We start from the raw sequence: 25424 nt of genomic DNA, 5'->3' as shown, positions 1-25424 counted from the left end.
CACACACACACACACACACACACACACACACACACACACACACACACACACACACACACACACACACACACACACACACACACACACACACACACACACACACACACACACACACACACACACACACACACACACACACACACACACACACACACACCTCACCTTTAGGAGGACAAATGTGCTGGTCGTCTAGAGACGCACCTAGAGGAGTCCTGATGGACGGACAGACAGACAGACAGACAGAGAGAGATCAGTTAGTTCACATTAAAAATGTCTCAGCCTATAAAGGGTATGCGCATGCATAAAGTGATTGCTAGTGTCATTTAATGCAATCAGATAGGACTTTTCTGTTTGGATGTATGGGCTGTCAATCAGATAGGACTTTTCTGTTTGGATGTATGGGCTGTCAATCAGATAGGACTTTTCTATTTGGATGTATGGGCTGTCAATCAGATATGACTTTTCTGTTTGGATGTATATGGGCTGTCAATCAGATAGGACTTTTCTGTTTGGATGTATGGGCTGTCAATCAGATAGGACTTTTCTGTTTGAATGTATGGGCTGTCAATCAGATAGGACTTTTCTGTTTGAATGTATGGGCTGTCAATCATATAGGACTTTTCTGTTTGGATGTATGGCCTGTCAATCAGATATGACTTTTCTGTTTGGATGTATGGGCTGTCAATCAGATAAGACTTTTCTGTTTGGATGTATGGGCTGTCAATCAGATAGGACTTTTCTATTTAGATGTATATGGGCTGTCAATCAGATAGGACCTTTCTGTTTGGATGTATGGGCTGTCAATCATATAGGACTTTTCTGTTTGGATGTATGGGCTGTCAATCAGATAGGACTTTTCTGTTTGGATGTATGGGCTGTCAATCAGATAGGACTTTTCTGTTTGGATGTATGGGCTGTCAATCATATAGGACTTTTCTGTTTGGATATATGGCCTGTCAATCAGATATGACTTTTCTGTTTGGATGTATGGGCTGTCAATCAGATAGGACTTTTCTGTTTGGATGTATGGGCTGTCAATCAGATAGGACTTTTCTGTTTGGATGTATGGGCTGTCAATCAGATAGGACTTTTCTGTTTGGATGTATGGGCTGTCAATCATATAGGACTTTTCTGTTTGGATGTATGGCCTGTCAATCAGATATGACTTTTCTGTTTGGATGTATGGGCTGTCAATCAGATAAGACTTTTCTGTTTGGATGTATGGGCTGTCAATCAGATAGGACTTTTCTATTTAGATGTATATGGGCTGTCAATCAGATAGGACCTTTCTGTTTGGATGTATGGGCTGTCAATCATATAGGACTTTTCTGTTTGGATGTATGGGCTGTCAATCAGATAGGACTTTTCTGTTTGGATGTATGGACTGTCAATCAGATAGGACTTTTCTGTTTGGATGTATGGGCTGTCAATCATATAGGACTTTTCTGTTTGGATATATGGCCTGTCAATCAGATATGACTTTTCTGTTTGGATGTATGGGCTGTCAATCAGATAGGACTTTTCTGTTTGGATGTATGGGCTGTCAATCAGATATGACTTTTCTGTTTGGATGTATGGGCTGTCAATCAGATAGGACTTTTCTGTTTGGATGTATGGGCTGTCAATCAGATATGACTTTTCTGTTTGGATGTATGGGTTGTCCATCAGATAGGACTTTTCTGTTTGGATGTATGGGTTGTCCATCAGATAGGACTTTTCTGTTTGGATGTATGGGCTGTCAATCAGATAGGACTTTTCTGTTTGGATGTATGGGCTGTCAATCATATAGGACCTTTCTGTTTGGATGTATGGGCTGTCAATCATATAGGACCTTTCTGTTTGGATGTATGGGCTGTCAATCAGATAGGACTTTTCTGTTTGGATGTATGGGTGTCATGTTATTTCCACTCAGTAGGCGTTCACACATAACTTCTGGGTATGACGATGATGTAACGTGCATACCCTGGCCTATATTATCTAATAGTCAGAGTAGTATATCTTTCTGTGTAAAAATCATTTGAATGGAACCAAGTACAACAATAACAAGTACAGTAATAAATAGTACAACAATGTAAATGTCATATGATTTATAAACTACTCATTCAACTAGTATAACAAATAATACGTCTAGTATACTCATATTAACTAGTATAATATGAGTAACTAGTATAGTAACCAATCATATAAAAAAAAATAGTACAGTAATAGTATTATCTAGTTAGAATACTCATATTAACCCATTTAGGACGGAAACCTCTTTGGGGGTTTTTACCTTTCAATCCGCGAACCCCTTTTGGGCTAGTTGTTGCTAAGTACAGCATATAGCAACATACATCATTTTTGAATTAATGTTTTTTAAAGTTTTTTCAGATAACTTAGGTCAGGATTTAGGATTAATGGCTTAACAACTAGTAAAACAATATCTAATGTAGCAACAGTAATGACCGGTGTGAAGTGTGTGCATGTTGCTGACTCACCTGTCTGACTATGAAACAACAGAGTAGATACACCTGAGCGATAAACGGCGCTATGTAACACCAGGACCAGCATTAAACCAACACTGGAACCGACAACATGGTATACAACATGTCGACGCTAGGCTAACGTACAGGTCGACGTTAGATGGACCGTGAGTAACGTTATCGTAGGCTATAGCGCTAGGCTAAATGAATGCCATATGGAGGAGGCGGAGGTGGCTGGTGTAAGGCACTATATACACGACAGGCCAACGTGGTCGGTCGAGCAGTGCTGACTGAAGCTAACCTGGTATACAAACACCACCACCACCGGCCTTATCTACAGGGCAAACTCCATGAGCACGCACGCACATACGCACTGCATGCACACACACAGGTGCGCACACACACACACACACACACACACACACACACACACACACACACACACACACACACACACACACACACACACACACACACACACACACACACACACACACACACACACACACACACACACACACACACACACACACACACACACACACACACACCGACAAAACACAATATATCATGTAATTGAGGCTGGTATCTGTATAATGTACGGTATGTGCTGACTAATACTAATATGGATATATATATATATATATATATATATATATAGTATATCGTAGTATTAGTGGTTCTCAAAGTGGGGTCCGAGGACCCCCAGGCGATCCCCAGCTAAATGTATTACTATAAATTAATCTATCAAAATCAGTTTAGCTACTCTCGTCCTATTTTATATGATCTACACATAGTATACATGTATCTGCTATCTTTGAAAAAAACCTGAAAGATATTCATGTTACCTGCATTCATTCAACCAGCTGGCGATCTTATTGGGGACACGACCTGAGAGAGAGAGAGAGAGAGACAGACATGCTTGAAATACATCAGTCCCTTCCATTTGGTAGATGGTACTCTGCAGTTCTCCTATTCGACCACAAGGTGCTGTGTGTAAGCATTAGATGTATGCACCTTTCGTTGGCTGACGATTCAATTAAAAGTGTTTGAGAACCAAGAACTCTGAGACTGCACTCACACTCAGGCCCCCAAAAACACAGAGCATGCGTTCTGTACGTGTGTAACTGTGTATGGGGCCATACAGAACACGTGTTTTGTCCGTGTTCTGTTCTGTCTGTGTTTGATGGCCGCCTCAATGCATTTCCAATGGGAGTCACATGGTTTGACCAAAAACTTTTTAGTTTGATGGGCAGAACACAGGCATCGAACACAATTGTTGCCTCAAATGTGTGTATGGGGCCTATGTGTGACTGTAGCCTGAGGGTGAGCACTTGCCGTAGTACTTGCCCTAGCCTCGACCTCCTACAGACGTATGCATAGGCTCAAATTATGTAACTTAAATAGCACTTTATGTAGACATAACACTCTATATTGTATACACTTATAGTTTCATTAGATAGACTGTTAGGTTCTTAAGCTTACGTATGATTCATGATGACTATGTTTTTATGCATTTGATGCATTACCATGTTTTTAGTTCATGCTTACTGTAAATCGCTCTGGATTAAGAGCGTCTGCTAAATGCCTAAATTGTAACTTGTAATTGTAAATTGGTGTAGCCTGGCTCCAGCCTCTGAATCACTAGCCATGCGATTCTAGACAAAAGCGGTTGCCCCCGAATGCTACGAGTTTGAGAACCAGTGGTAGAGTCTCACCAGGGTCAGCAGCAGGGTCCTCAGAGGGTGCATGGGTCCTGGGCTGGGCTTCAGGGTCACCAGGGTCTACGCCTGTCACAATTATGTCATAATAATAATCGCAATTATTTGAGTTAATCGCAATTATTTTTGCATAATCGTCAATCATTTCCACATTGAGAAATGTCCATACATTATTTGTCAAAAATAGCAGAAATAGCAGACCTACAAGCTGGATCAACTATTTCCGCTATTTTGTAAATAAAAAAATAGTATATAAAGTAATATAAAGACAATAAAGACTATTAAATATGTCAGTGATTTATTTTGTGAACTTGTGATAATACGAAGCCTAAAAGGCAAACAGAAATACAAATTGTAACATTCGAATATTCAATGCAAAAATAAATAAAAAAACAACAACAAATTAAATCGTTAATCTCAAATTAATTGTTTTACAATTAACCATCAACTTAAAAATTGTCATCGTGACAGAACCTACCAGGGTCCTCAGAGGTTGCGTGGGGGGTTGTGGGCTCGGGGGCGTCGGGGGTCTCGGACGCCCACAGAGAGTCTCTGCTCCGAGCCCAGGCCTTCCGCTTCTGGCAGGCTTCCCTCCAGTCCCCCTGGCGGTCCCGCCCACTGACCCCCCCGGCAGGCTCCACCCACTCGCGACCTGCAAGTCAAGAAGAGCAAGGCCCAATCAGAGCCAAAAAAAATAGCCCGTTCCACAAGCTCGGCCCGGGATTATATCTGCCCTTGAAATGCCTCGGGATCCCCCAGGATGAAGTTATACTAATGTTGCTCTGGAGAGGGAAGTCTGGAGCTCTCTAGCTGTTGCCCCTGCGACCCGACTATGGATAAGCGGTTGTAGATGGATGGATGCTGGGGTTCAAGTGGTTAACAGAATATCGTGACATGAATTAGAAAACACAATATATCGTTGCTGACGGTCAGACACCTCTTATTTCCATATTCTATTCTATAACTTTGTGTTTTTTTAGTAAATTAACACCCTACTTGATCATACTACAGCGTCACACAGGAGTAGCAGATCTACAAGCTTGAAAAGCGGCACGAAGCGATGCGTTTTGAGCTTGTAGATCTGCTACTTTTCCACTTTTTTTAATTTTAATCGTGAAAAGTAACAGATTTCCACCCGACAGATGATATGTAAAAAAAAGTAACAGGCCCAATAGGGCAGGAGTCTATCTCCTGTTTCTGTAGCGTGAGGCAGCTTGATGTACAAGTACACCCACTGGACATGACGCTAGTATGTCGCAGGGACTTACCCTGCCTTGATGCTGATTGAGTGCCAAGCAGGGAGGCACTGGGTACCATTTTTATGGTCTTTGGTATGGCCCGGCCGGGGATCGAACCCCGACCTCCCAGTCTCAGGGCGGACACTCTAACCACAAGGGCACTGAGCTGGTTAGAGACGATGTGTACTGTATAAATATATACCTTGTATTCCAACACCTCCAGTCAGAGTCTCCTCCATGTGTCTCTCTGTCTGTCTGTCTCTTTGTCAGCAAACTGACAGACTGCTTCGTAGTAGCATGGAGTCACACACCTGAGGACGAGACGAGGTGAGGTCGTCAGTAGGCCCGTCCGATAAGTACTTCATCTCAATTATTTGCAATAATCGGAATTGTTTTCGCACAATTAATTAATTAATCGTTTCCACGTTGATAAATAAATGTCCATACATTTTCGACCATTTTTCAAAAATATATCTAAAACTTTGTCACTTTGTGACGTGTTGTAAGCTTGTAGATCAACTACATTTTTATCTACGTGTCACAAAGTGATGCATTGTAAGCTTGTAGATCAACTACATCTTGATCTACAACGTAAGCTTGTACATTTTTCAGCATGGACACGATCAGGATGTTTATGACAAAATAATTGCTATTAGTTGATCATGTAATAATTGTGACAACCCTAGTCGTAGCTATGCTAAACGTTCCCAGGACAGCAGTGTGTCCAACAATAGATGGTCGTTGAGGCTATTTTAAAACGCTCCCTGAGGGGGGAACAAAGAGCAATACATGGAGAGCATAACTGAACCCCAAAATAGAATCATGTCTTATGAAACCCAATAAACAACACTGAAACTATATTTAGAGGGAGAGAGAGAGAGAGAGAGAGAGAGGGGGGGGGGGGGGGGTGGCGGCAGGGGAGCTGACTGGGAACGTGTGAATCAGGAAACAAGTGTTTGGAATAAAGATTACAACTACTTCCTGTCTGGAGGAGGAGCGATATGAGAAACACACAGAGCAAGCAAGAGAGGGAGAGAGAGAGAGAGAGAGAGAGAGAGAGAGAGAGAGAGAGAGAGAGAGAGAGAGGGGAGGAGGAGAGATAGGAGAGAGATGGGTGAGATTGATGGGGAGAGACGAGAGAGGGAGGAGGAGAGAGAGATTGATGGGGAGAGAGAGAGAGAGAGAGAGAGAGAGAGGGAGGAGAGAGAGATTGATGGGGAGAGACGAGAGAGGGAGGAGGAGAGAGAGATTGATGGGGAGAGACATATGGGGGAAAGAGAGGATAAAATACATCACTGAGTCATGATAGTACATAGTGCTGTTAAGATTATTGCCACGGGAGACCTGACATTACCAGAACACAGTGTGTATGTGACACAAAACACACATGTACAATAATAGATATATCCCTACTAGTATTCCCTATACTAGTACTGTTAACAGGTCCCTGTTGAAAATGAATAAGCAACTGATGGAAGAACAAGGGACACTGAAATGGCTTCTCACTTAACCCATTTTGGGCGGGAACCCCTTTTGGTGTTAGCATTATGTTATGCTTTAGCTATTGAAAAATAGCAGATCTACAAGCTCATAGCGCGCCACCGAGTGGCGCGCTACAAGCTTGTAGGTCTGCTATTTTTGAAAAACCGAAGAACGACTGACATAGAAACATAGCTTTTTCAGAAAACTGTCAGGATGTAGAAGACAGGTCCCAATTGTAGAGCAGCGTTGTTACTGTTATCAGGATTTCAGAACCGTTTCTGGTTTATCACACTGTCAGAGCTGGTGTGGGGAAGGGTTTATCACACTGTCAGAGCTGGTGTGGGGAAGGGTTTATCACACTGTCAGAGCTGGTGTGGGTTATCACACTGTCAGAGCTGGTTTATCACACTGTCAGAGCTGGTGTGGGGAAGGGTTTATCACACTGTCAGAGCTGGTGTGGGGAAGGGTTTATCACACTGTCAGAGCTGGTGTGGGTTATCACACTGTCAGAGCTGGTTTATCACACTGTCAGAGCTGGTGTGGGGAAGGGTTTATCACACTGTCAGAGCTGGTGTGGGGAAGGGTTTATCACACTGTCAGAGCTGGTGTGGGTTATCACACTGTCAGAGCTGGTTTATCACACTGTCAGAGCTGGTGTGGGTTATCACACTGTCAGAGCTGGTGTTTCTGGTTTATCACACTGTCAGAGCTGGTGTTTCTGGTTTATCACACTGTCAGAGCTGGTGTGAGGAAGGGTTTATCACACTGTCAGAGCTGGTGTGGGGAAGGGTTTATCACACTGTCAGAGCTGGTTTATCACACTGTCAGAGCTGGTTTATCACACTGTCAGAGCTGGTTTATCACACTGTCAGAGCTGGTTTATCACACTGTCAGAGCTGGTGTGAGGAACCCGTTTCTGGTTTATCACACTGTCAGAGCTGGTGTGGGGAACCCGTTTCTGGTTTATCACACTGTCAGAGCTGGTGTTTCTGGTTTATCACACTGTCAGAGCTGGTGTGGGGAACCCGTTTCTGGTTTATCACACTGTCAGAGCTGGTGTTTCTGGTTTATCACACTGTCAGAGCTGGTGTTTCTGGTTTATCACACTGTCAGAGCTGGTGTGGGGAACCCGTTTCTTGTTTATCACACTGTCAGAGCTGGTGTGAGGAACCCGTTTCTGGTTTATCACACTGTCAGAGCTGGTGTGGGGAACCCGTTTCTGGTTTATCACACTGTCAGAGCTGGTGTTTATCACACCGTCAGAGCTGGTGTGGGGAACCCGTTTCTGGTTTATCACACTGTCAGAGCTGGTGTGAGGAACCCGTTTCTGGTTTATCACACTGTCAGAGCTGGTTTATCACACTGTCAGAGCTGGTGTGAGGAACCCGTTTCTGGTTTATCACACTGTCAGAGCTGGTGTGGGGAACCCGTTTCTGGTTTATCACACTGTCAGAGCTGGTGTGAGGAACCCGTTTCTGGTTTATCACACTGTCAGAGCTGGTGTGGGGAACCCGTTTCTGGTTTATCACACTGTCAGAGCTGGTGTTTATCACACTGTCAGAGCTGGTGTGAGGAACCCGTTTCTGGTTTATCACACTGTCAGAGCTGGTTTATCACACTGTCAGAGCTGGTTTATCACACTGTCAGAGCTGGTGTGAGGAACCCGTTTCTGGTTTATCACACTGTCAGAGCTGGTGTGGGGAACCCGTTTCTGGTTTATCACACTGTCAGAGCTGGTGTGGGGAACTGGTTTATCACACTGTCAGAGCTGGTGTGGGGAACTCATGTCTGGTTTATCACACTGTCAGAGCTGGTGTGGGGAACCCGTTTCTGGTTTATCACACTGTCAGAGCTGGTTTATCACACTGTCAGAGCTGGTTTATCACACTGTCAGAGCTGGTGTGGGGAACCCGTTTCTGGTTTATCACACTGTCAGAGCTGGTGTGGGGAACCCGTTTCTGGTTTATCACACTGTCAGAGCTGGTGTGGGGAACTGGTTTATCACACTGTCAGAGCTGGTGTGGGGAACTCATGTCTGGTTTATCACACTGTCAGAGCTGGTGTGGGGAACTGGTTTATCACACTGTCAGAGCTGGTGTGGGGAACCCGTTTCTGGTTTATCACACTGTCAGAGCTGGTGTGGGGAACTGGTTTATCACACTGTCAGAGCTGGTGTGGGGAACCCGTTTCTGGTTTATCACACTGTCAGAGCTGGTGTGGGGAACTGGTTTATCACACTGTCAGAGCTGGTGTGGGGAACTCATGTCTGGTTTATCACACTGTCAGAGCTGGTGTGGGGAACTCATGTCTGCTATACAATTACACTAGCAGTGGTTCAGTGGAAGTGTTTAATAATAGACCACCATAACTCTCAGAGTTACAGACGTAAGGGAGGGTTCATTTGGAACATTGAAATTGGAAGTAACCCCCTGTAACTATGAATCATTAAAGGGGAACATTGAGGAATCGTACCGTTAAGAGTTAAGACTCAAAAGGGAATCGTTTATGAATAGGGAATCAAGGGATGTTAATAGTTAAACGTTAATCGATTAATCGCTGTTAAGAAACTAATCCATTAAACTTCACAGTTAATAATTAATAGAACATTCTGCGGTTCCGTCATTGGGCGGTTTTCTGTGCGTGCACGCGGCCGAGGAACGCATGCATGTGGGCTGGTAAAAAAGGTCCCCTTCACCTTGGTAGTCACAGAAATGTCTCTGCTTTTGCATGTGATGTGACAGACTAGACAGTGCACTTTTCATTTAATTGTATTCCTCAAACGAAGATGACATGCCATTGCCTGGCCCTGTATCGAAAATGGTCAAATAAATATTTGATTAAGGAATATAATATTCCTTTTGTATTCTTTCTGTATATGAGCAAAGTGGATTTTTCTGTTAGACATAGAGGGAAAATAAGAGTTACAGATTTAAAAATAAAAATGTTCTTATCTAATAACCGGTTAATTGATCGATAAGTAAATCAAAACTTATCAATTATCAATTAATGACTTAATGGATCATTTCCATCCCAATTTATGAACCAGGTCAGTAGACCGAAGTGTGCGGAGCTTCCCTTTATTTTTCTCATGTTCCCTTTGTGGCTCCAGCACCTCACTAAGTTTTTTCAGCGGATGAACGGTGGTTCTTTTTACATTTTTGTCTGAACCAGAATTGTTAAAATGCTAAAGGATCCAACCCCTACACTTAGTGTCATGACACGGTATAGAGTACAAACTAAGACACATGCATGAACTTTGTCTGATCGTCTGATTTGTCTGAATTTTTCTGTGCTTTATTTTTGGTCGTCAGTGTTTGTTTACTAAAACAGAACAATGAGAACCGAAATGGCAATGTGGCTACTGTACTGCCCAAGCGGTCCTATTTAAAGTATTGCGTGCGTGTGTGTGTGTGTGTGTGTGTGTGTGTGTGTTCGGGACAGAGAGAAGAGAGTAGAGAAAGAGAGAGGAGGTGTGGGGTTCGTTGTCTACCATGTACCACCTAATAATAATGGCCTAATACTGTTAAATATACATTTACATGTTCTTACTAGTGTTTCTGAAGCTTCCAAGTTGTTCCTACTTTGCTTGCGGCCTGCAGTCAGTCGTAGCGGTTGCAACAGTCATATCAAATGACAAATCATTTTCACTGCAATAAAGGCCTGAATCTTGGGTCTGGTTTCTTTGGTGGATCGAGTTAGTGGTTTTCTGGACTGCGGTTGGGCTGGAAATTGTGCATGAGATCAGCCAGCACTGTATTAATAACTGAGTCACTGACCCTCCTTATCATTGTGACGACAGTACTTCCGTGGTCGACTACATTATCTCCAATATTGGAGGGTTATTTGTATCCACCAATACTCAGTGCTCTATGGCAGTGGTCCGGGGACCCCCAGGGGGTCCTTGAGGGAGTTCCAGGGGGTCCCCAGCTAAATGATAGTTTGGAACCAAATGGACCCTTATGGGTCTGTAACTAAGAGAGTGTACAAATGGAACCAAATAGACCCTAACAGGTCCATATGGTTCCATTTGTACACTCGGAGTAAAATTTACATTGATTTTACTATATAAATTGTGGTGTCAGAGATAGAAATGACATTAAATGGGGGTCCGCTCGACGCTTAGCATTTTTCCAAGTAGCACGTGTGCGACTAAGTTGAAAAATCTAGTAGCACACAAATTATTTTAGGAGCACGATGAAAAGTTATCAAATAATGTGTTTGAGGGCCCTCCTATCCTATATACAGCTTTAGTCCCCACACGTCTCAATATTTGCCATTGACAATGAACAGAGAAATTAGGTCAAAATTCCGCTAAATATGACGTAAATTCAAATATATTATTATATATATATATTTTTTTAATTTATAGACAAATTCATGTCAAACTGGGGGTCCTTGAAATTAAAAGGGGTTGAGAATCACTGCTAGAGCCGTAAAAATCTTCTCTTATGGGGGTCCCTGGCATATCTTTTCAAATGGGGGTCCGCGGGCTGATTAGTGTCAATTTGGGGGTCCTTGACATGAAAAGGTTTGGGAAGCACTGATCTATGGCATCCGGACAGTGTAAAAGTGGCATTGGTTAGGCCTGCCATAATTATTACATAACCGCAAAATGTATTCAAATTATGTATCTGCCCCGTGCAATTTGTGATTACGAAGCCTAAAAGGCAAACAGAAATACAAATAGTAACGTTCCCAATGTTAAACGCAAAACAAACAAATCGCAAATTATTTGTGTGACAATAATGGTCAAGTTAAATCAGTAATGGTGACAGCACTAACTACAAACTGAATAACTTAAATCAGTAAAGGTGACAGCCCTAACTACAAACTGAATACGAGTAGGGCATTTAGTGGGAAAGCGTGTTTTCTGTTCCATTTCAGACAAAGCAACGTCTTATTGTAGAAAGGTCAATGTTAGTTCACTTCTCACTGTGTTTGTTTATGTGCCAAACCACCTCAGACAGAATCAACTCTAACCTTTACCGTACTACCTACCAGACCATGAAGGCGCACGCAAGCACGGTCGCACGCACGCACGGTCGCACGCACGCACGCACGCACGCACGCACGCACGCACGCACGCACGCACGCACGTACGTACATACGTACATACGCACGCACACACAGTCACACACACACACAGTCACACACAATGCTATTGTATATGGGAGCAGTTGACTGGCACCAGTAAACAATGTTTTTTTTTTATCAGTCTATCAGTCTAGCCTGAAAGCAGACAAAAATACACCCACTAATACTCCCAATAATAATAATAATAATAATAATAATATAATGTTATTATTATTATCATTATTATAAACGTATGTTGACTGCAAAACTCTCTTCCAGGAGGCATGTCCTCTATGCCTAGCTCACACGGTTCTATGGGCAGCTGCAGTTCCAAACTGGCCCCCGTAAATAAAGTCTGAGTCCCCCCCCACCCCTTTTCCCCTTACTGTATATGTTTTTCCCTTTTTACTTTCTTCATAATTCATATGATGATTTCCTGTTTTTTGTTATAGAAGTGTATATTTGTACATCTCTACATGTTCTGATTAATTGAAAATGGTGGACCCTGTAAACAAGTCTTAGTGCTTTATCATGGTGTCGTCCACAGTAACAGTTTTTGTATTGACCTGTGCTTTCGTTTGAAATGTAAACATGGGTTTTTCAGAAAACTGTCAGGATTTAGAAGACATTTGTAGAATCTGGTCTCAGGTGTAAATGGGTTAAAGGATGTTGATCGTTAATGCAGCAGAACACTATGTCCATTACGCAAGTACAGTACAGTACAGTACAGTACAGTACAGTACGGGAGGGGCACACACTGGGAACACAAAGCCGCCCAGGAATTTTAAATGCCATAACCTGCTCATTAAATCGACATAATAATAAAGTATATAATATAACTTAGTACAATAAAGCACGCAGGCAAAGTTTGGCTTGATACGGTCAGTCTGTTTAAGAAATGAAAACAAAAAAAGGAACAAGTAAGTTTGGCCTGGGGCCAAGCCAGAACATGTAATAAAACTAAGGCTGATTTAAGACATTGATAAACAGTTACTGGAACTCCGTGACAGACTAGCCTACGGCCCATTAAACATTCAAAACTCAAACAAACTAAGACAACCATGATGCAACACACAAACAATGATAAAAAATAATAATATCAAACAATATTTTGTTTATAATAATTTCATTAATTTCATTGCAGTGACATAAAAAGGAGTTGTGGGGCCAGGGAGGATGCCACACCCTGCAGGCCAGTGAGGAGGCCAGTGAGGAGGCCAGTGAGGAGGCCAGTGTGCAGGCCAGTGAGCAGGCCAGTGAGCAGGCCAGTGAGCAGGCCAGTGTGCAGGCCAGTGTGCAGGCCAGTGTGCAGGCCAGTGTGCAGGCCAGTGTGCAGGCCAGTGAGCAGGCCAGTGTGCAGGCCAGTGTGCAGGCCAGTGTGCAGGCCAGTGAGCAGGCCAGTGTGCAGGCCAGTGTGCAGGCCAGTGTGCAGGCCAGTGTGCAGGCCAGTGAGCAGGCCAGTGTGCAGGCAAGTGAGCAGGCCAGTGTGCAGGCCAGTGAGGAGGCCAGTGAGGAGGCCAGTGAGGAGGCCAGTGAGCAGGCCAGTGTGTAGCCCTGCAGGCCAGTGTACAGGCCAGTGAGGAGGCCAGTGAGGAGGCCAGTGAGGAGGCCAGTGTACAGGCCAGTGTGCAGGCCAGTGAGGAGGCCAGTCAGCAGGCCAGTGTGCAGGCCAGTGTGCAGGCCAGTGAGGAGGCCAGTGAGGAGGCCAGTGAGCAGGCCAGTGTGCAGGCCAGTGAGCAGGCCAGTGTGCAGGCCAGTGTGTAGGCCAGTGTGCAGGCCAGTGAGCAGGCCAGTGAGCAGGCCAGTGTGCAGGCCAGTGAGCAGGCCAGTGAGCAGGCCAGTGAGCAGGCCAGTGAGCAGGCCAGTGAGCAGGCCAGTGAGCAGGCCAGTGTGTAGGCCAGTGTGTAGGCCAGTGAGCAGGCCAGTGAGCAGGCCAGTGTGCAGGCCAGTGAGCAGGCCAGTGTGCAGGCCAGTGTGCAGGCCAGTGAGCAGGCCAGTGAGCAGGCCAGTGTGCAGGCCAGTGTGCAGGCCAGTGTGCAGGCCAGTGAGCAGGCCAGTGTGCAGGCCAGTGTGCAGGCCAGTGTGCAGGCCAGTGAGCAGGCCAGTGAGCAGGCCAGTGTGCAGGCCAGTGAGCAGGCCAGTGTGCAGGCCAGTGAGCAGGCCAGTGAGCAGGCCAGTGTGCAGGCCAGTGTGCAGGCCAGTGTACAGGCCAGTGTACAGGCCAGTGTGCAGGCCAGTGTGCAGGCCAGTGTGCAGGCCAGTGTGCAGGCCAGTGTGCAGCCCTGCAGGCCAGTGTGCGGCAAGGGCCCTGTCCACATCACGGGCAGAGTATTTTTTGGGGCGGTTCTGGACAATCGTGGGTACGACCAACTCGACACCGGGCACTGCACCCCCCGTTGTGGGGTGGAACGCGTGTGTCAAATTTGAAGTCGGTGGGGCGAACAGTTCTCGAGTTACGTGGATTGGATGGAATGGATTACTGCATGCACACACACACTATATATGGAGTTCTGTGTCAAGCATGCCCAAATATGGAGCGTTGTGATGTCAGAACAGGCCAGTTTATGGAGTTCTGTGTCAGGCATGCCCAAATATTGGAGTGTTGTGATGTCAGAACAGGCCAGCTCCATATAGGGACCCTGGGCAGGGGCCCTGTTTTTGCCATAATCAGGTAGCTTTCAGGTACGGCCATGACAGCAATGGTAGGAAAAAAGATGTGTAATATTAATCATATTCGGATATTCGGCCAACTGTTTCCTATATTCGGTTTCGGCCAAGAATTTCCCTTTCGGTGCATCCCTAATTTATAGATAAGATAGATGTAGTGTTCCGGTCAGGCTGAGCCTTGTGTATTCCTGCTCGTCGCTATAGCAACATCGGCAATGATTAACCATTACGATAGCGCTGATTGTCTTACTGTGTGTTGGTACATGGTGTGTGTGTGTGTGTTGGTACATGGTGTGTGTGTGTGTGTGTTGGTACATGGTGTGTGTGTGTGTGTGTGTGTGTGTGTGTGTGTGTGTGTGTGTGTGTGTGTGTGTGTGTGTGTGTGTGTGTGTGTGTGTGTGTGTGTGTGTGTGTGTGTGTGTGTTGGTACATGGTGTGTGTGTGTGCGTGTGTTGGTACATGGTGTGTGTGTGCGTGTGCGCGTGTGTGTATGTGCGCGTGTGCATGTGTGTGTGTGCTGATAGTCTTACTGTGTGTTGGTACATGGCGGGGCTGCGTACGTACGCAGTGTTGCCATGGTGACCATACAGGATGTAAGTTGACCACTGACTGTGTTGCCACCGCTGTCGCAGATTTTAGGCCTGTCACAATATTCTTACATAATCACCTAATTATCGTTTGTTTATCATAGTGATAAAAAAAACAAAAATAAAAGCGCTCACAATAATCATATCGCAGAGATTTAATTCATCATAAATTATCCTCTGTCACACACTGGGATCAATTCACCTTTGACCGAGCTCAGCGAGCTCCATGTCACTTAAATCCTTTAGAACAGTGGTTCCCAAAGTGGGGTCCGGGGACCCCTAGGGGTCCTTGACAGTTCCAGGCGGTTCCCAGCTAAATGATAGTTGGTAACCAAATGGACCCTTATGGGTTTGTAACTCTGAGAGAGTACAAATGGAACCAAATCCATTTGGTTCCAGTTAAATTAACATTGATTTTACAATATAAATTGGGTTCTCAGAGATAGAAATGCCATTAAATAGGGGATCCGTAGCCTAATTCAGGTCAAACCGAAGGCCCTTGAAATGAAAATGGTTGAAAATCACTGCTAGAGCCGTAAACATCTTCTCTTATATGGGGCCTTGGCATATAATTTTAAATGGGGGTCCGCAGGCTAATTAGTGTCATTTTGGGGGTCCTTGACATGAAAAAGTTTGGGAACCACAGCTCTAGAATTGGTAAAACTGACATGTAAAGAACATACTTGATAGTCTTTTTTTCTTTCACTCTCTACCAAATCACTTTGCCACAAATAGCTGATCTACAACAATTTAGGCATTTAGCAGACGCTCTTAATCCAGAGCGATTTACATTAAGCAATAAAAAAATAATAAAATAATAAAAAGCATGGCATACATCAGATATATAAGTATTAAGTATTTATCATGAAACATGCGTAAGCTATAGAACCTAACAGTGGAGTATCTATATCATGAAACTATATAAACTATACATACTATACTATATATATGTACTATAAAGTGCTATGACTACATAAAATGCAATTCTAGTGCTGTCTACGTAACATGCTAGAAGTCTGTTTAAAATGCTATCTAAGTCTACATAAAGTGCTATCTAAGGGGCTAGGGCAAATGCTACGGGCCAACTAGTGATGTGCGATTCTTTTTTTTTTCTTTAATAATTTTTATCCCACAATTTTGTAAACCATTTTTCACCCCTGTGTCAATTATCTAATGTGATCCTGGGCTCTACACATGGGGAGAGAAACGAACTTGAACTCATGCTTCCTTCATGCCTCAGTGTCCAAGTTGCTCCTTTACACCTGACAGGGGGGTGTTTCCCTGGTTGGACGTAGCGCGTGGAAGGAACACGTTATTCCAACCAGTTCCTTTCCCCTCCATCAGGCGCCCCGGCTGGCAGTTTAGAGACCAGGATTACTGCATGTTTTTTGTGAGGGCACCTACCCTAGGGGACACGGGGAGAACATGCAAACTCCACACAGAAAGGCCCTTTCGCCAACCCCGCCTCGGGTATGGGCACTGATGACGCGGAAGAGGAAACACGCCGCCAGCACCCACATCGTCCCGAGCGGGAATCAAACCCAGGACCTTCTAGCTGTGAGGCGACAGCACTACCAACTGTGCCACCGTGCCCCCAATGCTGTGCGATTCTTGTTCAAATGGGAATCTCGATTTTCCTCCACAGGAATTGAGATCACGATTCTCACGCGATTCTCTTTTTTCCTTTAGTCTGTAGTTGCTGAACATTACTACACTCAAAATGTGGCACCTCAGTCCTGTACGGAGCCACCTACTCTGGCTTTAAACAGACGAAATCAAAGTGCTTGACTTAAACCTCTCATAAAGTCTCTCTCTTGTAGCAAAAAAATAAAAAGAATTGGACAGCCAACTAGTGCTGCACAAAAATTGAGATTGCTAATCCATCATCTCATCATCATCTCATTATTTGTAAGAGGAGGTGCATGTGAATAGAGGCTCATCATCACTCAAGGGTAATCACTTTGAACTTATTGTGAATACGTCTTAAGTTCAAAGTGATTAAACCACCTTGTAGATTGTACTTATCTACCAGAAAGATAAGTAGGACCTATATGCAATATCAACACAAGAACACTTTGTAGCAAATCGGCAGGATCTTTATTTCCCACAATATTTGTCGAATACAAAATGTGGTAAAATGTACGTTGAGTGTCTTTTATATTCAGTGAGCTTAGACCAGGTCCATTTATTCACACAATTGCACCTCCTCTTATCTGTGACTAGATTTGCTCCAGCTTTTCACCAGAGGAGATTATTTTTTGTTTTGTTTTATCCAAAATGAGTTAATAGCACAGGCAGACTCTTCACATACTTACTAGAGCATGTCTGAAATAAGGGTCAGAGCTGAAATCAACATGTAAATATGCAATGCAAGGGATTCAAATGATTAATAAAAGAGGCATTTTAGAGTTTTAAGCATTATTTTGATTGTTTGATAATACCGTGTTGTGCTACAAGCCTACAACACAGTTCCTGCAGTGGAGTACAGTGCCATTAGACAGACAGTAATATGGTAGTATGTATTAGTCTGTTTATGATTCAACCACTCTCTTCAAACCAAATACATTTCCTGTCCCACGTTCCCAAAATCTGACCCCAACACACACACACACACACACACACACACACACACACAGAAGATGGAAACCAGCCGAATCTGCCACAGGAAAAAATGCCCTGGCAGATATTGGTCTGGCACTCCTCAGTTTGAATAAAGTTTCGCTCAACCCAGAGTTGTGGGTTTGATTGATTGATTTGCAGAATTACAGTACATTTCAAGTACAACTCAATACAAAAACTGTTAACTGTGAGTGGGCGACACCATAAAGCATTACACTTGTTTACAATAGGGCCCACCATTTCCAATTCATCAAAACATTAAGAGACGTACGAATATACACAACTATACAGTATAGTCAAAACAGGAAATCATCATAGAGGAGGTAAAAAGGGAAATGAAACATATACAGTGAGGGGGAAAAGGGGTGGGTGGGGGATTCAGATTTTATGGGGGCCAGTTTCGAATTGCAGACGTCCGTAGGTGCCCTTTGAGAGCGGTTTTGAAGAGTCAAGGGATTCGCATGTCTTAATGACTGTTGGTAGGGCGTTCCACATTTTGGTGGCATAGGAGCGAAATTAATTTAGTCCCTTGTTTGTGCCGAATCTGGACAGGTACATGGGTATCTTGGTGGTGTAGCAAAACTTGTGGACCAGACCCATTGCAAGATGCTGTACTCAACCCTAAGCCATTCCAGCCTGTCAAAGTGGGCAGGGGTGAGGTGGGTTCGGGGAGTGAGGCCAAGTAGTAGCCTGACCAGTTTGTTTTGGGAAGTCTGGAGCCTTGTTTTAAGGGCCTTAGAGGTGCTGTGGTACCAGGAGGTGCATGCATAGTCAAAGAAACCTTGTACGAGGGCTCCTGTTTGTTAGGGTCTTCAAGGTGTTTTTGTTGACCAGTGAGTAGATCCTGTATAGGAATCTTGTTCTTTGGTTGACTTTTTGGTTGACTTTTTTTGATTACGTTGGTGGCCATTTTATCACCGGAAAGATTTGCCTCCAGGATGGAACCTAGGTAGGTACTGACCAATCATAGCCCAATATTCAAAGTGAGAGTTTTTTGTTGTGACGTTGTGACGTTTGTAATGTAACCGCCACTTGGAAATTAATCTACGCAGTGACATCAGTCTGGCCATGCCAGGCTAAGAAGAAGATGGTTAGATTTAGCCTCGCTTACAACACGCCACGAAGTGACGTGTTGTAAGCTTGTATATCTGCTATTGTTTTAGGGATGCACCGAATATTCGGCCACCAAAAATGCATATTCGGTATTGGCTTCGGCCAACTGTTTCCTATATTCGGTATTCGGTTTCGGACAAGAATTTCCAATTCGGTGCATCCCTACTATTTTTGAAAATGTATGGACATTTTTCAACATGGAAACGACAAAACAATAATTGTGATTATGTAATAATTGTGTGACAGGCCTAGATGTGATGACGGATGTGTTTTTAAGATTAGCCTTTTTACTCCTGACACCCTCTTGGACACGCACACACAATACAAAACCATGACAACAACGTCTGCTAAGGATTAGCTGTCATGATGGTCCATTGTTGATATTGTAATGGACTCACATGCACTGATAGATGTGTATGCATCTATAACATATTATCCATATGCACACTATTGTATAGTCTGGCTGACACTATGCATAACCACTGTGTCAATAGTCTGTCCAGGAAGCAATGGACTTACGTTATGTAACACCAAGAAAGAAAGTGGAGCACAAAATAATTCTAGACTCTGGAAATCAGATGTTGTCCCTCACTTCAAGACTTTGTTATCTGAACTTACTTATATATGTGACTCTTTTTTATACTCTTTTTTTTTTAATCCAAAATGAGTTAATAGCACAGGTAGACTCTTCACATACTAGAGCATGTCTGAAATAAATGTCAGAGCTGAAATTGACATGTACATATGAAAAAATGCTTAAACATGTAGCTAGGTGTAATGTTAGAGACCACAGAAGTGAACCTTTCAAGCATGTTTTCTCAACTCGCTGTTTTCTGCAAGCCATTACTCTATAAGCCATATCTCCAAAACTGGTGGGTCAAACTGAACAACCAATGTCAATTTGAAGCTATGATTCCCTGCTTTCATACGACATGAAAAAACTAAAATTCTCAATCAAATTTGACCACATATCATTGCTGTCGGGAGGAAACTACATTTTTGAAGTTTTAGATTTTTAGAAGTACGTCTGTGTGTTAAAAAAAATATTGAACCAATGAAAAGTATTAAAAACTAAGTGCTTCGGACAAAACCTAAACCCCATTGGACCCTCAAAATGTCTGCTAAAGCAACTACACCTCTCCCCCTCGCATGCAAGTAATTGACAATATAATATATAATTAGTCACAACACCAACTTTGAAGAGGCAGTATTATTAGTAAAATACAAAGGTTTTCTTTATTTCCTGAAAAATGAACATTTTGGAGTTAGGTGGTTTCTTCTCGACAGCAGAGATTCGTTATGACATGATCCCGCCCCCCATGGCTGTCCAGGGGGAGGAAGTTTAGAGACCAGGATTACTGCATGTTTTTGTGAGGGTACCTACCCTAGGCCCTAAGCCCGGGGACATGCAAAGAACATGCAAACTTCACACTGAAACCAAGGCCTTTTCGCCAACCCCACCTCGGGTATGGGCACAGATGACACGGAGCAGAGAACACGCCCCCCAGTGCCCCCAGCAGGAATCAAACCCAGGACCTTCTAGCTGTCCTCCTTATGTCATATTAACCCATTTAGAAAAAAAACATGTTTCTATGTCAGCGGTTCTCAAACATTTTCATGTCAAGGACCCCCAAAAATATAAGGACCCCCCCCCCCCCTAATAAAAATACAGTGAAGTAGCTTTCTGCTTCTACGGGCTGTCACAGCCCCTGTAGTTGGCCTACTAGGGCCTGTGTGGTTTTAGGTAGGCCTAGTCTTTTGCTTCCCACAGGTCCTGAGGAATTGCCAATCAGTGCATTGGGAGCACCTGGCCAGTGTTCCCAGTGTGCTCTATAAAGGGCTGGGAGTTGGCTGGCCTCACTCTCTCTCTCCTTCCATGAGAGCAGCAGCACTTGTTTGCACCATTCAACACCCCACACTACACTCACCACACATCCACTCACTTACACTACTGATCTACTGATTAACACACCCCACCTTAGTATGTTAGTATTGTTTGATTCATGTTTGTTTATGTTTTAAATAAATATTGGTTTGTGCACTTTTAAACAGCCGTGTGTCTTCCTCCTTTGTTATGGCCCAAGAGCCAGGTCATAACAGGGCCGACGGTGTGGAACAAACTCCTTCTAAAATCTTTGTTATTCATGTCCTCACTGTATTGCATTACTGCTATTATTTTAATGTCGTTTCATGCATTGCGAGAGAGAGAGAGAGATTGCTGCTTTATTTTATAGGCCTATGGATATCCATTATCTACAGTACATAATGTGGAATATGCAGCAGAAAAAGAGTTCAAAAGATAGCAAACTGTTCACTGTTGACCATTTTATGATTCAGTTTGACTGATTGATGACTATTATTATTATTCAAATGAATTGGATTCAGTTCTAAAAGGAGCTGGCTAAACAGATTGCGGGTGAGGGCGGGTGAGGCAAAAGTAATACTATAACTGTATGCAACATAATATAGTTCTGCACGATTCTTGCTCAAATGTGAATCTTGATTTTCCTCCACAAGAATTGAGATCACGATTCTCACACCATTCTCATATTTTTCCATGAAAATATGTATTGTCTTTAGTCTGTAGTTGCTGAACATTACTACATTCAAAATGTGACACCTGGAGCATAGTTTAAACATTAGAGACGTGAAGAGTGCTTGACTTAATCCTCTCTCTTAAAACACTTTGAGGGCTTTAAATTGATTGATCAAACTATATGCCCTGCTTAATACGCTATACCCGACATTTGTTTTATGTGTTTAAATCGCCGTATTTTAATAATTAAAAAGAAACTCCGTCTTTGCTGCGGAGCTGGTGGATAGAGCTTCATGTTATGATGACGAAAGCGGAAATCAACCCATGCGCTGGGCTGCTAGGGCTTCTGGGAAATTGAGGCAAATACAAGTGAACGGGGGTTTTGTCCGCCTCCAAACACCTCTTGGAGGCGAATCTTTTGGCCTAGCAAGATGGCGGGTGGTGCGATCGAAAATAACAAACGGAGGAACCTATTTTCGCCGGATTTTCGCCGATCAAAAGCCCAAATACTTCAGCGTATGATCTAAAGGTAATACAACAATCTCGGCAGCGTAGAATATTTGATTATAATGCGGGTAACGCGTAGTACGCAGTAGAACTGTTTTTTAAAGTCTCTCTGTTGTAGCAAAAACATAAGAGTAACTAAAGTGAATTGGACAGTGCTGCACCCACCGTTGCGATTCTAGCTCAAATTTAGAAATGAGATGGCATAGATGTCTGAACCGCGATCAGAGATCCCAATCTTTTTTTTTATTAACCCATTTAGGCCTGAGGCCGATTCTAAAAAGGACTTCTAAAGCCTGACCTAAGTTTTCTGAAAAACTTCAAATATTTATATAGCAGCATCAAAGTTTTTCATTTTTTGAATACTGTACATACTGTACAGAACCCAAAAATGGGTTCCCGGCCTGAGGGGGTAAAACACCAAAAGGGGTTCCCGCCCAGAGAGATCGCATAGGTGTCTGAACCCGATCTTTTTTTGTATTAATCGTGCAGCACTAATAATATATTACTCTTGTTTTCAAGTGATGACAAAAAACATTGCATGGATGCACCTGGGACGTATCCTCAGTGATGTATCCCAAGGTCATCGGGTTCGGTTTTTATGCAATGTAGCAACATATTACTCTCCTGAGTAATATTGCCCAACCCTGCCTGTACAGGTGTGTATGTTATGATTAGTACTATGACTGTACTGTCTGTCTGTGAGAATGATGATTTAGAAACACATGGATCTGACTGGACCCACCTGTGTTAGCTCAGTGCTCGTGCTCACACACACACACACACACACACACACACACACACACACACACACACACACACACACACACACACACACACACACACACACACACACACACACACACACACACACACACACACACACACACACACACACACACACAGCCTAAGCGTCTAGGTGTGGTTACAGTGTAAACCCTCATAAACACTCAACCATTCTCACTCTCACGCCATAATCTCTCTCAGTCTCTCTCTCTCTCTTTACACTTTACAATTTAAGCATTCAAGCATTTAGCAGACGCTGTCTCTCACTCTCTTATCATCCAGAGCCGATCCGAGCAAACATTCACAAAGCTTTCACCCAACAAGCGACAGCCGAGAGATGGTCACTTAGAACAGAGTGCAGAGAAAACAATTAAGAGCTACACTAACAACAAGCATACAAACCTATAATAGCATCCGTCTAGTCTAAAAACAACATGCCTGGCCATCAAAACCAGTGGTTCCCAAAGTGGGGTCCGGGGACCCCCAGGGGTCCTTGAGGGAGTTCCAGGGGGTCCCCAGCTACGAGAATGTACACATGGGAATTCAAGGTTCCATTTGTACACTCTCAGAGTTAAATTAACATTGATTTTACAATATAAATTGGGGGTCACAGAGATATGCCATTAAATGGGGGGTCCGTAGACTAATGCATGTCAAACTGGGGGTCCTTCAAATTAAATGGGTTGAGAATCACTGCTAGAGCCGTGCAAATCTTCTCTTATGGGGGTCCCTGGCATATCTTTTCAAATGGGGGCCCGCAGGCTAATGAGGGTCATTTTGGGGGTCACTGATCTAATTAGTACTTTGTCACTGTCTTTCTAAATCTGTCAGTGCACCCACCCACCCACACCCACACACCCACACACACACACACACACACAGGATAAATATACAATGTTTTGTGTGTCAGTGTGTCTCTAACTGTCTATATTATCTGAACTTAACAACACAGTTTCCTGAAATTCCTGACAGATTTAACATACCAGACCTCTTGTCATTCAGCAATCTCTCTCTCACACACACACACACACACACACACACACACACACACACGACTTTAACTTTAACGTTTAGTTTGATAAAGCAAGTGTCACACTTGTCAAACAAACACACACACACACACCACTACTGCAGCAACAGCAGAGAGAGAGAGAGATGCAAACGCGAACCAGCTCCAAACATAACAAAAAATATAAAATACCATCATTCCAAATATCCCATAATAATAAGAGCTCTCGTGCAGTGTCGGTGTAATAAACATAGCTGTTAGTTACCATGGCGTGTTGCGTGCAGCAGCAGAGCAGCAGAGACCCTGTTAAAGAACTTTACTGGAACTTTGATGGACTTGTCTTGGAAGTTATGGAACATTACTTACAACGAGAGAAAAAAAGAAAAACGTCAACATTCCTTCCGCTTCCGGAACAATACAGCAATGGGAGCGCGAGGCGAGGGGCGTATTTATGGGCGTGGCCACTGGACGTCACTCACAAACACAATACTGCCAAGGATAGTCTAAGAAGGATAAGACGCGAAGACCGTACGGGCGACGCCATGTTGCTTTGGAAGGAAAGAAACATGCGCAATGGGCTATATGCAGCCAACACTTCCGTGTTCAGCTTCCTTTGTCTCAACTGCGCATGTTTCTTTCCTTCCAAAGCAACATGGCGTCGCCCGTACGGTCTTCGCGTCTTATCCTTCTTAGACTATCCTTGAATACTGCTGGGATGTGATTAAGCAACGCTTCAGGCCGGATGCGACACGTGACGGTGACACCCCCTAGTGTCATACAGTTATTGTTACTGTCCAGAAGAGAGAGTTATGGCTCTATCTCTGTAGCAGTGATTCTCACAACCATTTTGATTCCAAGGTCCCCCAGTTTGATTGATTGATTGATTGATTGATTGATTGATTGATTGATTGATTGATTGATTGATTGATTGATTGATTGATTGATTGATTGATTGAAAATGCAGATTGAAGGTACAGAAACTACTCAATTTTCAATTCATTAGCAGTGATTCTCAACCACTTTAATTCCAAGGACCCCCAGTTTGATTGATTGATTGATTGATTGATTGATTGATTGATTGAAAATTGTACTAACCAGAAAAAGCAAATAGACTTGTTGTTTCCAATTACATCAGGGTGCTACATTTTCAATTCATCAAAAAAGAATCACACCCGTGTGAAGTGAGGGGCGCTCTTATCATCACACATCATCATCATCATCATACATCATATCATTCTGGCCAATCACAATTTGCGTCCTCCTCACTTTTGTCTTCAGTGTTTGAGTTTACACAATGTTTGTGTTTTGTTTGTGTTTACACACTTTTGTCTTCAACGTTTGTGCTTAGTTTATACAGTACAAACTCTCAAAGTTGGGCATATATAGGCCTTCAAAAAAATCCCTCGTAGCCTTAACTTACTATAGACAGGTAACAATGTCTAGTTTGTCAGAAAGACTACAAGGAACATTTGAACATGGTGGACCCTATTGGAAACAAGTGTAATGCTTAATTGGGTCGTCCACTCACAGTTAACAGCCTTTGTATTGAGTTTGTGCTTGAAATGTACTGTAATTCTGCAAACTGTTAATAAATTCTTCAATCAATCAATCAATCAAGGAAAAGGCT

At 43.4% G+C, this 25424-nt stretch overlaps 1 protein-coding gene across 1 annotated transcript in view; it reads right to left on the bottom strand.

Moving 5' to 3' along the window:
* The window catches only part of itprid2 (ITPR interacting domain containing 2), a 58239-nt gene extending 34037 nt beyond the window's left edge, over nt 1–24202 (bottom strand). Inside the window, exons 1-6 of the mRNA XM_079519169.1 lie at nt 24063–24202; nt 5624–5732; nt 4662–4835; nt 4181–4252; nt 3311–3353; nt 163–212 (exon numbers count right to left, since the gene is read on the bottom strand). Of these exons, the coding sequence (XP_079375295.1) occupies nt 163–212; nt 3311–3353; nt 4181–4252; nt 4662–4835; nt 5624–5660 (376 nt within the window). The 5' untranslated portion in view covers nt 5661–5732; nt 24063–24202. The remainder of the gene's footprint in view (nt 1–162; nt 213–3310; nt 3354–4180; nt 4253–4661; nt 4836–5623; nt 5733–24062) is intronic.
* Nucleotides 24203–25424: the final 1222 nt, after the last annotated feature.

This window comes from Electrona antarctica (assembly GCF_951216825.1).
Source record: "Electrona antarctica genome assembly, chromosome: 13".
In the NCBI taxonomy this organism is placed as follows: domain Eukaryota; kingdom Metazoa; phylum Chordata; class Actinopteri; order Myctophiformes; family Myctophidae; genus Electrona; species Electrona antarctica.
This window is presented reverse-complemented; position numbering and strand designations above follow the sequence as displayed.